Source organism: Acanthochromis polyacanthus, chromosome 23 (assembly GCF_021347895.1).
Source record: "Acanthochromis polyacanthus isolate Apoly-LR-REF ecotype Palm Island chromosome 23, KAUST_Apoly_ChrSc, whole genome shotgun sequence".
Taxonomy (NCBI): domain Eukaryota; kingdom Metazoa; phylum Chordata; class Actinopteri; family Pomacentridae; genus Acanthochromis; species Acanthochromis polyacanthus.
In genome coordinates, this window is record NC_067135.1 from 5,624,768 (window position 1) to 5,638,243 (window position 13,476).

The following is a 13,476-nucleotide window of genomic DNA, read 5'->3' on the forward strand; positions in this document are numbered from 1 at the left end:
ATGTTCTCCAGTCTTCACAGACAAGTCTGTGTTTGATCGGCCAATCAGATTGAAGGTCTTAATTTGGAAACAGTATGATCAGTGGCACATATCTTGGTAAGTTTGGTTCCTTGAGAAGAAGTTCAACAACAATTGAGTCTTTAGACTGGTATCAGCTTTAGAGGAATCAGTAAAAGAGAAATAATTTACTCTTTATGTGCAAAACATCCCACAGTGAACAGCAGTGACTGTACGTGACAGATATACATGAGTTGATTTATTTGCTTGCATGTTTTTTCGATAAATACCTTCAGTAATCCCGTGCACAACAGGAAATAATCGTTCTTTAATGAAAGAACTCAGCAGTTTGTCAATACTTAAGGACTCAAATGGATCTTTTCCAAAGATAGGAGCCTAAAGTGATGTTAGAACAGACACATCTTCATAGGGAACGTTACTGAAGACGGACCAGGTATCCTTCTAGACGGTTATCGAGCATTTCTTCCAATTGTTGCTGTTGTTTTAATCGATTCCTTTGATCAATGTGCTACTTTGACTCAGATGCAGCCACCTCTATCTATGTGCCACCAATCTGTGGTTTGAAGCAATGTAGTCACACGTCATGAGTAAAATATGTCTGTTTGTCTTAAATATTGGTTATTTGTCTCATTGATTACAAAAAAACTATCGGTGCTGAAAAGATATATTAAAAAAATCAGTTGATCCCTCATTGCTATGATTACATGCAACTGCAACAAACAAGTGAATGGTGCTTATTTTATTGACAACAAATTGAACTTACAATAAAGAGCCAAAGCCAACAACAGTGAAAAACAAACCTGAAAAATGGGCATGCAGAATTTGTGGATAAATTCTCACCATGCAACTTTATCTCCTTCCTGCTCTCGATATTTGTCTTGTTTATTGGAAAACCTCAATAAAAGATTACAAGAGACATTAAATTATGTATTTTGTGGGCATTGTAAACTTAAACAGTCTAATATGTTGTTGGTCGTAGTGAAACAAGAGAAGCCTAAACAAAGTTACTAGTTAACAAAAGACAATGCTTCACTCTCTTGCCGCTTCTTTTAGACGTTTCCTGATGGGGGCTTGTTCACAGCGTTTAAGATGTGAAGCTCATCTCACACAGCTGCATTTGTCAAATGACCACTCTTCGCTCTTGACTTCTGTCTGAGTTGCCGTACAGAAACCACAGGCCAGTGTTCCTGTTTACGAGCGAGTACTTAAGTTTCCACTGGCGGAAACCTGCTCACAGTAGTTCTCACCTTTTCACCACAAGACTCAAAACAAAAGTCAGATGCTGAGAGCTGGCTGCTTTAAAGGCTGCACACCCTGCTTATGTTTCTAGTTGCAAGAGCGTATTAATAGATCAGAGGGGGGTTTTCAGCAGGGTCTCTACATGTCTGCACTCAGGGCTGTAGCTTTTGCATGGTGACTTTTTTTTTGATCACACTTTACATTCAACACCAGAGTTTTCACTTGAACCTCTTTAAAATCCCAACGTAGTTTGATATTGATGTTAGTTTCTTGTCTTTTGTGAAGTTTAGAGCTTCCACCTTAAGTAAATTATTGTTTTCTCTTGTCTGTTCAGATCATATCATGCAATAGTAACAGTTCCGTTTACTTAAATGACATTTTATCCATCCACCAGGCTATGACAGAAATGTTTGGTTCTATTTGTTGAGGTTTTGAACTCTGTATCTCTAAGATTTATGATGCCTCCACACTAGAAATTGTTTGTATTGTTCCACAGATCAAGTTGTAAAATTCTCAAATATCTCACGGTGAGGTCAGTGAATTATCAAGTAATAATGTGGTACTTTTTATTTCACCTCATTTCTTTTGTTGACTTGAGCTTGTAGGACTACAAATCACACACAGCTGCATTTCCTGAAATGTCCACACAGCAGCCTTAATGCAGAAGTCATGTGACTGATGATCAATTCTGATTGGCCCAAGTACTGCATGTTCAGGAGTCATTGTTGGCCCAAATGTAGCCTAGTTGAAGATTACTAGTCCTGCTTCTCAGATCAAAAAACTCGTTTCCACTCTATCAGCACTTAGAACCTTTTGCAACCACACAAGTGCCATGTTTCATCTTTGGCCTGTGCCACCAACACTCAGAACAGTTGAGATGACTGAGGCAACCTGTGATGACTTGTTTTATCTACAATAATAATCCGCTCACTGAAAATGAGTTCAAAAGGAAGAGCAGTAAATCCAATGTCCTTGGAGTCTCCAATCTCACCAAAAACTCATATCGGAATCTTTTAGGGTAGAATCATGAATCACAATTCTCTCCACAAAATCACTGAACTAAATGTGGTCCAAGTTGTGCAATTGGCTGACAGGATACAAAGCCTGTCACTTCATCGCAAGACTAAATCTCTACCCACAAATCTCAGAATCCTATTTTTGTTCCGATTTTAGTCCAAAATCTCTGACTGGAAGAGGTGCTGACTTCTTTCGGGGTTGTTGGTCCATTCTTGCTTGCAGCAGTAGTTGGCTACGTCATCACAGATAGACTGAATGGCATCCTTGTTCTGCTCTGAAGGTGTGAACTTGGTGTAGCGGCATATTAACAAGTTCTCCATCAGCTCTAGGTTGTGGTTGGTGCGGCCGTGATGCTTTTGCCAGGTCCCATGTCTGACTTATGCGCCACTAAAAAGGAGTTAAACCCTATAAGTTGCAAGGCCCTACTACTCCATCAGTCCAGATTCTCCCCACTTTCTCAAGATGAAACCTCCCTGTTGCGTTCACTGAATCTGATGTTAGAATAAACTACAGAGTCTCCAGTGTGTTTCTTTGTTGCTTGCCTGGAGGCGAGGTTTCTGTGAGCCGAAGACACGGGTGCATAGATAACATCGCTTGTCTGTGAGGAATGGAAATTAAAAATTTAGAGTTATTCTGACAAATCGAACATAAACATTATATACTGAGAGAAACTCTGACCTGATCGCCTCCAGAAGATCCAGTATCTGTGGAAACAATAAACCACAACAGTCAATTCCGGTGGCTGAACAGAATGTGGATCAGACTTTGTATATAGCTTAACATACCTGCAGAGTCGTTCCTTCGAGTCTTACAAAGTGTCCATACAAGAAAAAGGACCACAACCCCAAGAAAGATGTTGGACAGCATCAGTGCAATAACAGGTGGACTCAGTTCAAGTGGTTTGCTTGCAGTGTCAGCTGTAAACAGAATAGACAGACAGTAATTTCTTTAGTCTGTTGTGTATGCTTTAAATTGTATGCATTATACACTATATATTAAGATCTAGCAGTGCAGTGTCCACCATTTGAATACACATTTTCTGATTTCAACAACACAACTGACTTGACCACGTCCGACTGAGTATATTTAAGTCTTGGCTGGTTGATGTTGCTGCATCTTCTTTGGAGACTGATCTGTTTACCCAAAAGCATTTTCTCCAAATATAACCCTTCTCCTCCAAGACAGTTTAAGTGCTGGTTTGGAGCCTAATTTTGAACCACTTCTTGTTTTATCAACCCAAGAACTGACTCTGGGCCATGAATACTGGGTCCAGCGCAGCACCAACACTTAACTGCTCTAGAACTATCTAGAACTTGTATTGGGGGGGTGGGTGCAGGGTAAACATGACAAACAAGACCAATTGCAACTTTGTGGCCACAGGTTTTTAAAAGCGTCACCATGTGTCAGGGGTCAGAAGAATCAAAAATGGAGCTATTTGGCCACAATGACCAGAAATGCGTTTAGAGAGAAGGTGAGGCCTTTAACTCAAAGAACATCAAACCTACTGTCAAGCATAGTGGTGCTATGGTATGATCTGGTGATGTTTGGAGGTAATATGTACGTTTCTATTTAACCTCCAGTGTAACTGTAAGTGTAATTATTTGAATATATATATATGTTACAATCATTTGTCAAAATAGTTGCTAGTTATTTTTTTGTCGATTGACCAAAAGATTAGTTGACCTACTCTCTAGTTGGCTAGATGCTAGTGTTATGCAATACGATTGAATACATTCCCAAATAATGGGAAATTGTCAGCTGTATAAGTGTATTACTGGCAATGATCATTTGAGCATGATAACTCGGTGTGTATAGAGTGTATCAGTTGTGGAATTTGCTACTTCAGAGACCTTTGAGATTTAAACTGAAAGCATTTTGGACTAAAACTTTACAGTACTGTCTTACGGTTGGTAATCGTGGTTCCATTTCCAAACAGTATTTGTCCACATGAAGTCACAACACAGTGGTAGATTCCAGCATCTTCAGGGCTGAAGTTCCTCATGGTATGGTTGTACACACAGGTAGTTTCTCCAGAGAACGTCTGGCAGGTGTTGTTCTGATTTCCAGATGAGTAAATCATTTCAGGAGCTGAATGATCAGCTGAGTTTTTCAACCATATCACACTAATTTGTTGTGCAGGACATTGACCAGAGTGAACAGAACAGCTGAGAGTCACAGAGTCTCCTGACTGGACTGATTGAGACTTTGGCTGCTGGACGACAGAGTCACTGATCATCTTTGCACCTTGGAAAGGAAACCAAATGACTTGCATGACTTACAGTTGGATGCAAATGGTGTACTTGAATGTAAAATTACAGAGAATGAATACCTTTCAGCATCAAAAAGGTTCCTGATCCAAAGTGAATATCATTTAGCTTCATTACTCCACAGAAGTATGTCCCAATGTCGTCCCATGATGTTGCAGTGATGCTCAGATGACTGTTGATCCCATCAGATTGTACTGAATAACGATGTTTAAATTCATCAGCATACACACTCCGAAGATAGATAGGATCAAACGATGCCACAAGCTGTAGTTTCCTCCCTGTAGTCAGTTTGTACCAAACTCTCGTTGTTATAAGACTTTTTATGTAACACTGGATAGTCGCTGAGTCTCCAAGGTTCAGTGTTTGTACAGAAACAGGCTGAGAGACTTCATTTAACTCTGCCACACCTGAAATGAACAGAATATAATCAACTTTCTGCATGAAGAATCTGGTAGAAAGATTCCACAAGTGGATTTTTGTTACTTACACAAAGCCCAGAGCAGGAAAACGTTTGCAACGAACAAAATCATCTTATCCGATCTTCTTGCCTGGCTTCTTCTCCACAGCGGTTCTGACCTACTGAAGCAACAGCAGACTCGACAGATTCACCAACACCAGCTTGTCCTACCTTCCTCCACATCTGTCAGGTCTGATTGGTTCATCAGTGCCACTTTGAAGAACATGATTCGGTGGTTCACACTGGAAAAAAAAAAAAAACTTTATCATGGCCTGTTTTTCAGTGTCAGCAAAACTTTTTTTTAAAAATTTGGATTCTGTACTTTCTTTTTATCTACAGGCAACATTCATTAAATGACTGTATCTAGGTTAACCACAATGAGGACATAAGTTGCATTTATTCCAGAACCACACAAGACCTAGATTTTCTCATTTTGTACAAATGTTAAGTCACATGCAGCTCCCTCAAAATTAGAATTTGTCAAAATGATTGTAAGTTTATACAAAATGAGGTGATTGCATTACATCGTTTTAGCAGATTTGCACACTTGTGCAGCAAATTTCTCATTCTACCTCATCTCAGTGGTGTTCTACTGGATTCAGATCTGTTGCCAGTGTTCCACTTATTGCAGACATCCCACATGGAAACTACAGTGCAATATGCCGTATGTGGAACAGTTCTTTCTCAGATTTTAGTCAGCAAATTGTTCATACAGAATCCTGTACTCAATTTTTTCTGACATTATGACCTGTAGTTAGATTTGAGCCATCCTCCTCCATCAGTTCACATTGTTCTTATTGCAGATGCTGGTAGCATTTGTGGTTCGTGGGTTGCACCTACGCATAATGAGGCCCTGCAGTTGACATAAAGGCTGCTGTTGCTGAAATGCACTGCTGTTATCCATGCTGGAATGGAGGTGCTAAGTGCAGAGCTAGCTAGCTGCACTTGGGCTGATTTTTACACAATATCCTGTACAGCTTCTTTGAATTGCAGCTCTCGGTATTATTTTTTTTTGTCTTAAAGAGTTCACAAAATTATACCGATCACCTATAAAATAGATTGCTTGAAACCACAAACACACAGTGACAAAGTTTGCATGTGGTCTTCAATATACTCTGATGCAAACCTACATGTTTCACTGTCAGCCATCTAAAAAACATGCTGAAGTGTGGCACCCAGTCAGTATAATTCTGTGATAAATTTATATACTCCACAGCTTTGACTTTTTCAAAAAAAAATAAATAAATAAATTAGGCCCCTTTCTGCAATTGAACCACTTTGGATGGGGCCTCTTTAAATTTTCATGCTAATTTTTGCAGACAGGAAGTTAGTTCAGTGATCAACAGCATTATTGAGGTAAATCTATTCCAACCTCTTGGCTCAGAGATGATGTAAATCATTGCACTTCATGCTCTTGGAAAAGCTCATTTATTGGGTTTATTGCAGGGTAAGACTGTACATTGATCACATTTAGATGAAGCAATGCTAAAAACAGAGAAACACAAATAAGATGATGTCTTGTGATGCAAAAACAAAGTTGAAACACATCATTTGTACTTCTTTACACTCAAGTACATGCATTCACTCCAGGTGTCATCTCTCTGACTTTTCATCTCCTTGATCTTGAGATGTTCCCCATCGTGGTTCTGAGAAAGATACGTCACAATCATACAAATGTTCGGGATAGAAATGAAGCTCATGTCCACAGATTGATTGTAATTGTGCTACAAATGTTGATCTAAACAGCAGATACCTCTGCGCTGGTTGTGGTGGAAGCTGAAAATCCTCCCCGAGACTCTGAAAAATAATAACACACCTCGAATGTAATGCTTTGTTGTCTGAAGTGAACACACAGTGTAGATGCCAATAGAACCAGTTACCTGTACCGTCGCAGCACTTTGTCCAGGACATGAAGCACAGTACGAAAGCCAGACTCAGGGAGATGATGAGCACCAAAAGTATTGTGTTGGGAACGGCATCAAACTCCATTCCATCTGCAAATTCAGACATTAAAAGACGAACACAAAACAACTATACCTCAATTTAATCTCAGATCATCTTACATATGATTAGACAGTTAACACGACTTTTTAACAAAAAGCAACATCTGTTAAAACCTTACCATGAAAGATGAGCTTGGTTCCATTGCCAGACAATATAGAGTCTTCTGACTGAACTGATTCAGACTCTGACTGCTGGACGACAGAGTCACTGCTCATCTTTGCACCTTGGAAAAGATACCAAATGACTTGTGATCATTAGTGTTATGTTCACATTCAGCTGATGCAGATGAAGTAGTTGAATGGTAAATAAAAAAATTTAATACCTTTCAGCATCAAAAAGGTTCCTGAACCAAACTGAATATCCTTTAAATGCATTACTCCACAAAAGTATGTCCCAACATCCTCCCATGATGTTGCAGTGATGCTCAGATGACTGTCGACTTTGTCAAAGTCTACTGAATAACGCCAATCAAATTCATTAGAAAGTACACTGTGGCGATAGTGAGAATCAAATTTTGCCACAAGCTGTAGTTTCCTCTCAGTAGTCAGCTTGTACCAAACTCTTTTTGTCATAAGACTTTTTATGTAACACTGGATAGTCGCTGAGTCTCCAAGGTTCAGTGTTTGTACAGAAACAGGCTGAGAGACTTCATTTAACTCTGCCACACCTGAAATGAACAGAATATAATCAACTTTCTGCATGAAGAATATGATTCCACGAGTGGATTTTTGTTACTTACACGAAGACCAGAGCAGGAAAACGTTTGCAAAGAGCAAAATCATCTTGTCTGATTTTCTAATCTTGCTTCCTCTTCACAGCGGTTCTGACCTACTGAAGCCACAGCGGACTTGACAGATTCACCAACACCAGCTTGTCCTACCTTCCGCCACATCTGTCAGGTCTGATTGGTTCATCAGTGCCACTTTGAAGAACATGATTGGCTGCAGTGGTTGTGGTTTCAAGTATCGAGTTAGTTGAACACATTACTTCAACGTAAATAACAGAGGGAGTCAGTTTTTTGTTACTGTACCTCCACTTCAGTACAGTAGATTTGTGTTAAGGACTTTTATTTCACAAATTTTAATACGATTGCTGAATACAGACAATGATTGTCACAGTATTAGGCGTCTGACCTCGATAATGGTTTTCTGTAATCTTAAGCAAGCACGACTTCCTCCCACATGCTTTCTGAGAATCAGGCCAGCCACAAAGCCTTTTAGCGGACAACTCTACCTTTACTTTTTACCTCTGTGCATGTTTACTGCTATGAATACAACACATTGCACGCTAAGAATCCCCTCCATTACCAGATACAACTTCACTAACATCAGGAAACATCATGGAGTGTTTACACCTACATGAATATAACTGGATGTTACTAGTGATTAGGACACTAAATAATTGGGGATGACGAGAATACTCAACAACATTTTAAAGCTAATCAAAAGGTTTGGAGTTCGATCCATTCAGCTTGACCTGCTGGTTTACTCCATTTTCCATCAAGTAAAGAGGACAATGTCGTAAATTACTGACAGTTCATCAGAGAGTCCAATAGAGCCAACTCACTGTGCATTATGTCCGCCACTGCAGTACATGGAACACCCTGCTGATCATATACAGCGTGACGACTGTTTTCGGAACGGACATCACATTTTAAAATTATGCTTTCTTCTCCAGATCAAATTTCATATAAAATGAGCAGTTCTAGTAAGCGGATAATGATGAAGTACCAACAGGTCTTGCTGTGAATGGATTTCGAGTCATAAGGCTACTTTCCAGTGCACTCAAAAACTCCAGTAGAAGAGCTTTATATAGCAGTTTATATTAAAATTAAGCCTCACACTTTTAGGTTTACACTAGAGGAAACATTATTGAACTCATGAGCTGCTACACACAGACACATATCTCCAGATTTATGCCTTTACAATGGAGTACAGGCATTTTATCCTCTGTTTCCTTTCTATGTCTTCTTGATCTGTTGGCCTTTTTCATGCTTACAGCTACGTAACGGAGGTTTTCTTCAGTTTTATAAGTCTGGTAATGAAATAAATCACAATATGACATATGAAGAAACAACTTCAGCAGTAATGTTTGTCATGATATAGAAATAAGCTTAAAAGTCAATAAATTACCTCTGCATTTACTATGGAGGAAGCTGAAACTCTTGCATGAGACTCTGAAGCACTAACGAAATGGTGTTTTTGTAATTCGATTTTCAGTGGTAACACTTCTAGATACAAACTGAACCATTTACCTGTGGTTTGGTAACTCTTTCTCTTTGTCCTGTACAGTAAGGAAGCCAGTAAACGCATCAGGATGGTGGTGAATGCCAAAGCGCCGCTCAGGAAGTACACCAAGACACGAGACTCTGCAGACAGGTATGTGGCAACACTGGAAACTTCTTAACTCTGTGTCCATCTTGTGTTTATTTGTTTTGCAAACTTTTTACCAGGTGGCCCAATTGACAAATTCTACTTACGTTCAAAGTTCAGCTTGGTTCCATTTCCAAACACAATGTGTCCACATGAGGCAACGGCACAGTGGTGGGTTCCAACATCAGTCAGATTCAGGCTCTTCAGTATAGAAAAGGATATCAAAAGTGTAAAGAAAACAACTTAGGTTCACACACATGGATCACAGAAGACCCATGTATTTTTAAAGTAGACTTTTAGGACTACTAATAATTTATTGTAATTGCAAATATTAGTAGTAATTTGGACCAAACAGTATTACATTTAATATTTGAAGTTGTTAATTTGTCACTTTTCACAGATACACACATCACCAATACCACTGATGACGTCTATTAGTTCATTACATTACTGGATGATTTCTGTTTATGCTGTGGTAAAGTGACAGTAACTGTATCAGTACATTTAGGCAGGCATTACATAAAAGTCACAATTTTAATATTATGGCAACACTACTAACCATGTTCTAAGAAATCAACACCTGATTCTACCCTAAAAACGTTTTGTCCTTACTGGCCTTTCGGCCTCTGATGTGTTTCAACCCCAAAGCACGTTTGTTTTTCTCTGATCTAAGCTACACGTCTTGTCTTGTCTTCCCCCCACCACTCTCTGAAATGAGTCTTGTGAAGTACAGAGCAGCCTAAATGTGTTTAAATGTAAATCTCCCAACATTCTTCTTCAGACACCCCTTATAATTGGTTTGTTGTTGGATGTATGTAAATGAGCATGTAGAGTGAAAACACACTTTTATTTATGAAATGTTTACGAGTTTATTAAGAAAAAAAATGACTCTCCAGTCATCACATTTAGCTGAAATCATAGTTTGTTAAAGTCTTAGTATTTCTGTCAAGATATGAGTACAGAAACTAACAAGAAACCTGAGGGTATCCTATATGTAGAGTTCAAACACTTATATTTATGGTCTTTGAAAAGTTTATTTAATGCGTTTCAGGAAAGAAAGTCTATAAAGTCGTCACATTTAGCTGAAATTTAAAAAAGAAAAACTACAGAAGGCATGTTATACTGTGTAAGAGCGAGTATGAAAATGTTCCCTGTTACACAGAGACAAAGATGAAACATGTCCAACTCTACTGCCTGACACTGAAGTACACACATTCACTCCATGTGTCGTCCCTCTGTCCTCTTGATCTAATGACTGGATTCTCCCATGAAGCAGTGTAACAGAGAGGGCCTTCAGTTTGGTAATCCTGGTGAGAGAAAGAGAAAATCACAAATGTGATCAAGGACAAAAATATAAACTTTTGGGAAATTTTGTGACTCAAACAGAAATTACCTCTACTTTCTTTGTGGAGGGATCTGAAACTGTTTCATGACATTCTGGAAGACAGAAGGAAATCTTGTGACTTACATTTCACGTTCAGTACGTATGCACTATATACACAATCTAACAGCAGGTACCTGTACAGTGGCATGTATTTGTCTTCTCGATCAGCAATAAAACACTCAGGATGGTGGTGAATGCCACAGCCCCACTCAAGGCGTACACCAAGACAAGACGGTCTTCCTCATCTGCAGATTCAGACAGCATGAGAGACTTTTCAAACACTGCAAATTCATATTTTCACGGACATTAGCTGACAGAGAACCACTCTTTTGCCAAGCAGATGACAACAATTTTAGGTCATCTGGGTTTAAGGTTGAAGCTTCTAAAACAAGGCAGCATTTTCAAGAATGTAACTTACCCTCAGTGTCCAGCTTGGTCTCATTTCCAAACAGAATGTGTCCACATGAGGCAGCAGCACAGTAGTAGGTCCCAACATTAGACAGATTGAGGCTCTTTAATGGCAGGTTGTAGACACAGGTGTGCGTTTGTGTGTTGGGTTCCTTCTCACAGTTATCCTTCCTGCCTCCACAGGTGTGAATTAGTCCTGGATAAGATTCTCCTTCAGTTCTGAACCAGTAAACACTCCGTTCTCCATCACAGGTCCCAGTGTTTACTGTACAGTTCAGAGTCACAGCGTCTCCTGGTTGGATTGCCTTAGATGTTGCCTGCTGGGCCAAAGTTTGGAAGTTCAAACCTGAGTGGTTTACATTGACGGTAGCGCCTTCTGCGAAGTCTAATGTGAATAAATAGCTACTTGCGCAGTAGTAAGTAGCTGAGTCTGAAATGTGCAGATCTGTTATCTTCAGGTGATTTTTTCCTTTTACACGAACCAGTGTGAAGCGTGGATCGCTCTGAAATTCATTGTAGAAAGTGCCATCTATGTCATGCTTGTAGGAGGTAGACATGAGCCTTGGTTCCTGTCCCAGAGTTTGTTTATACCAGTAAAGCATCACTGCATCTCCTTCATAGAAACATCGCAGAGTCATGTTGTCTCCAGTTTTACCTGATAGAAAACGCCTCTCTTGACGAACCGGTGTGTACAAATTCAAGTTATCCATCCGAGCTGAAATGAAATGAGAGGAAAAACAAATACACATTAGGAGCGCATGAAAACATAGCCAACCACTTTAGGCGTTATAAAACGGAGTTCCAAAAATAACTCACCCATTTCCCCCAACAGCAGACATGCCAGATAGAAGAAAAGCTGTGCTGTTGCCATTGTGTAAAAGTAGTTGTGCTGAATGGAAAGTGTGTCGCTCTTCACTTGCTCTTCACCCTGCAGAGGCAACACTCAGTTTGACGGGCCCAGCAGATGTGAAACGGTGTCCTCTATTAAGCAAGCATGGTCACATGTTCACTGCATCCTGTAGTGTCTAGTTTAGGTCTTGACAAATGTTGTACAGTGACAAGTGTAGGTGCAACCGGGTTATTAAAGGAAGCTTAGACTTCAACTGGGGGAACATCCACTAAATCAATCAATCAGTCTCATAAATGATATTAAACTATTAATTTGGAACTCTAATTAAGGGTTGAAATAATATCTACAACCAAAATTACCAAATGCCAGAAGCTAGGAAAGATGGAATGATTTTGGATTTGTAAGTAGTAGAGGTTTGCAGCATTCATTCTAATGCAAAATTACATAGATGTTATGATTTTGTTCAGTTTACTTTCAGTTTTATTTTGAAAAGATTCCTGTCCTTGTCTGTCTCTTGCTATTTCTCCTCTGATTTGTGCATTTTTTCCCCCATATCTTTTTTACCTTCTTTGTGTACTTCCTGTCACCTGCCTGAATCACTTCTTGTCCTGACGGCAGACCAACGTACAGCATACAGCAAAAATGATTATGCATATGTTTGGTGGTCCAAAATTGGATCACTTTGCAATAACTACAACATTTCCAAGCCAAAAGTCATTGTATTTGCTTGTTTTAAAATGTTTTTCTCTGATCTAAACCACACGTCTTGTCTTGTCTTCCCCCCACCACTCTCTGAAATGAGTCTTGTGAAATACAGAGCATCCTAAATATGTTTAAATGTAAATCTCCCAGTTTCATGTTATTGATATCAATCAAAACATTCTTCTTCAGACACCCCTTATAATTGGTTTGTTGTTGGATGTATGTAAATGAACACATAGAGTGAAAACACACTTTTGTTTATGGTCTTTGAAATGTTTACAAGTTTATTGAGAAAAAAGACTCTACAGTCATCACATTTAGTTGAAATCATAGTTTGTTAAAGTCTTAGTAGTATTTCTGTCAAGATATGAGTACAGAAACTAACAAGAAACCTGAGGGTATCCTACATGTAGAGTGCAAACACTTTTTGCACTCTCGTGTATTTAATGCGTTTCAGGAAAGGAAGTCTATACAGTCGTCACATTTACCTGAAATTAAAAAAAAGAAAAAGAAGAAGGCACAGAAGGCATGTTATACTTTATGAGAGCGAGTATGAAAATGTTTCCTGTTACACAGAGACAAAGGTGAAACATGTCCAACTCTACTGGCTGGCACTGAAGTACACACATTCACTCCATGTGTCGTCCCTCTGTCTCCTTGAAGCAGTGTAACAGAGAGGGCCCTCAGTTTGGTAACCCTGATGATGAGAAAGAGAAAATCACAATTGTGATCAAGGACAGAAATATAAACTTTTGGAA

The 13,476-nt window shown here is 39.2% G+C and overlaps 3 protein-coding genes across 3 annotated transcripts; all 3 read right to left on the minus strand.

Annotated features, from left to right (window-relative positions):
* Positions 1-2,731: 2,731 nt before the first annotated feature.
* On the minus strand, positions 2,732-5,071 carry LOC110967689 (uncharacterized). The gene is made up of 6 exons (XM_022217374.2): positions 5,029-5,071; positions 4,604-4,948; positions 4,180-4,518; positions 3,060-3,191; positions 2,953-2,978; positions 2,732-2,872 (listed from the first exon to the last, which is right to left on the minus strand). The coding sequence occupies exons 1-6, from the start codon at positions 5,069-5,071 to the stop codon at positions 2,732-2,734; spliced, it is 1,026 nt and encodes a 341-aa protein (XP_022073066.2).
* A 1,339-nt stretch (positions 5,072-6,410) lies between these two features.
* On the minus strand, positions 6,411-8,091 carry LOC127532478 (uncharacterized). The gene is made up of 5 exons (XM_051944207.1): positions 7,325-8,091; positions 7,121-7,246; positions 6,879-6,992; positions 6,752-6,795; positions 6,411-6,644 (listed from the first exon to the last, which is right to left on the minus strand). The coding sequence occupies exons 1-5, from the start codon at positions 7,701-7,703 to the stop codon at positions 6,546-6,548; spliced, it is 762 nt and encodes a 253-aa protein (XP_051800167.1). The 5' UTR covers positions 7,704-8,091; the 3' UTR covers positions 6,411-6,545.
* Positions 8,092-10,259: 2,168 nt separating this feature from the next.
* On the minus strand, positions 10,260-12,107 carry LOC110967688 (uncharacterized). The gene is made up of 5 exons (XM_051944117.1): positions 11,983-12,107; positions 11,177-11,881; positions 10,893-11,003; positions 10,768-10,811; positions 10,260-10,681 (listed from the first exon to the last, which is right to left on the minus strand). Exons 1-5 carry the CDS (start codon positions 12,035-12,037, stop codon positions 10,562-10,564), a joined length of 1,035 nt encoding a protein of 344 aa, XP_051800077.1. The 5' UTR covers positions 12,038-12,107; the 3' UTR covers positions 10,260-10,561.
* Between the last annotated feature and the right edge of the window lie 1,369 nt (positions 12,108-13,476).

What these genes read in the sequence shown, in the direction of transcription:
- LOC110967689 (XM_022217374.2), bottom strand. Translation starts at nt 5,071, where the DNA reads ATGATTTTGTTCGTTGCAAACGTTTTCCTGCTCTGGGCTTTGT. An exon ending in AACCTTTTTGATGCTGAAAG is followed by an intron (nt 4,519 to 4,603) that starts GTATTCATTCTC and finishes TTCCTTTCCAAG; the next exon opens with GTGCAAAGATGATCAGTGAC. An exon ending in TGGAACCACGATTACCAACC is followed by an intron (nt 3,192 to 4,179) that starts GTAAGACAGTAC and finishes TTCTGTTTACAG; the next exon opens with CTGACACTGCAAGCAAACCA.
- LOC127532478 (XM_051944207.1), bottom strand. Translation starts at nt 7,703, where the DNA reads ATGCAGAAAGTTGATTATATTCTGTTCATTTCAGGTGTGGCAGAGTTA. An exon ending in AACCTTTTTGATGCTGAAAG is followed by an intron (nt 7,247 to 7,324) that starts GTATTAAATTTT and finishes AATGATCACAAG; the next exon opens with TCATTTGGTATCTTTTCCAA. An exon ending in AAAGTGCTGCGACGGTACAG is followed by an intron (nt 6,796 to 6,878) that starts GTAACTGGTTCT and finishes ATTATTTTTCAG; the next exon opens with AGTCTCGGGGAGGATTTTCA.
- LOC110967688 (XM_051944117.1), bottom strand. Translation starts at nt 12,037, where the DNA reads ATGGCAACAGCACAGCTTTTCTTCTATCTGGCATGTCTGCTGTTGGGG. An exon ending in TCTGCTGTTGGGGGAAATGG is followed by an intron (nt 11,882 to 11,982) that starts GTGAGTTATTTT and finishes ATTTCATTTCAG; the next exon opens with CTCGGATGGATAACTTGAAT. An exon ending in CCTCCACAAAGAAAGTAGAG is followed by an intron (nt 10,682 to 10,767) that starts GTAATTTCTGTT and finishes TTCTCTCACCAG; the next exon opens with GATTACCAAACTGAAGGCCC.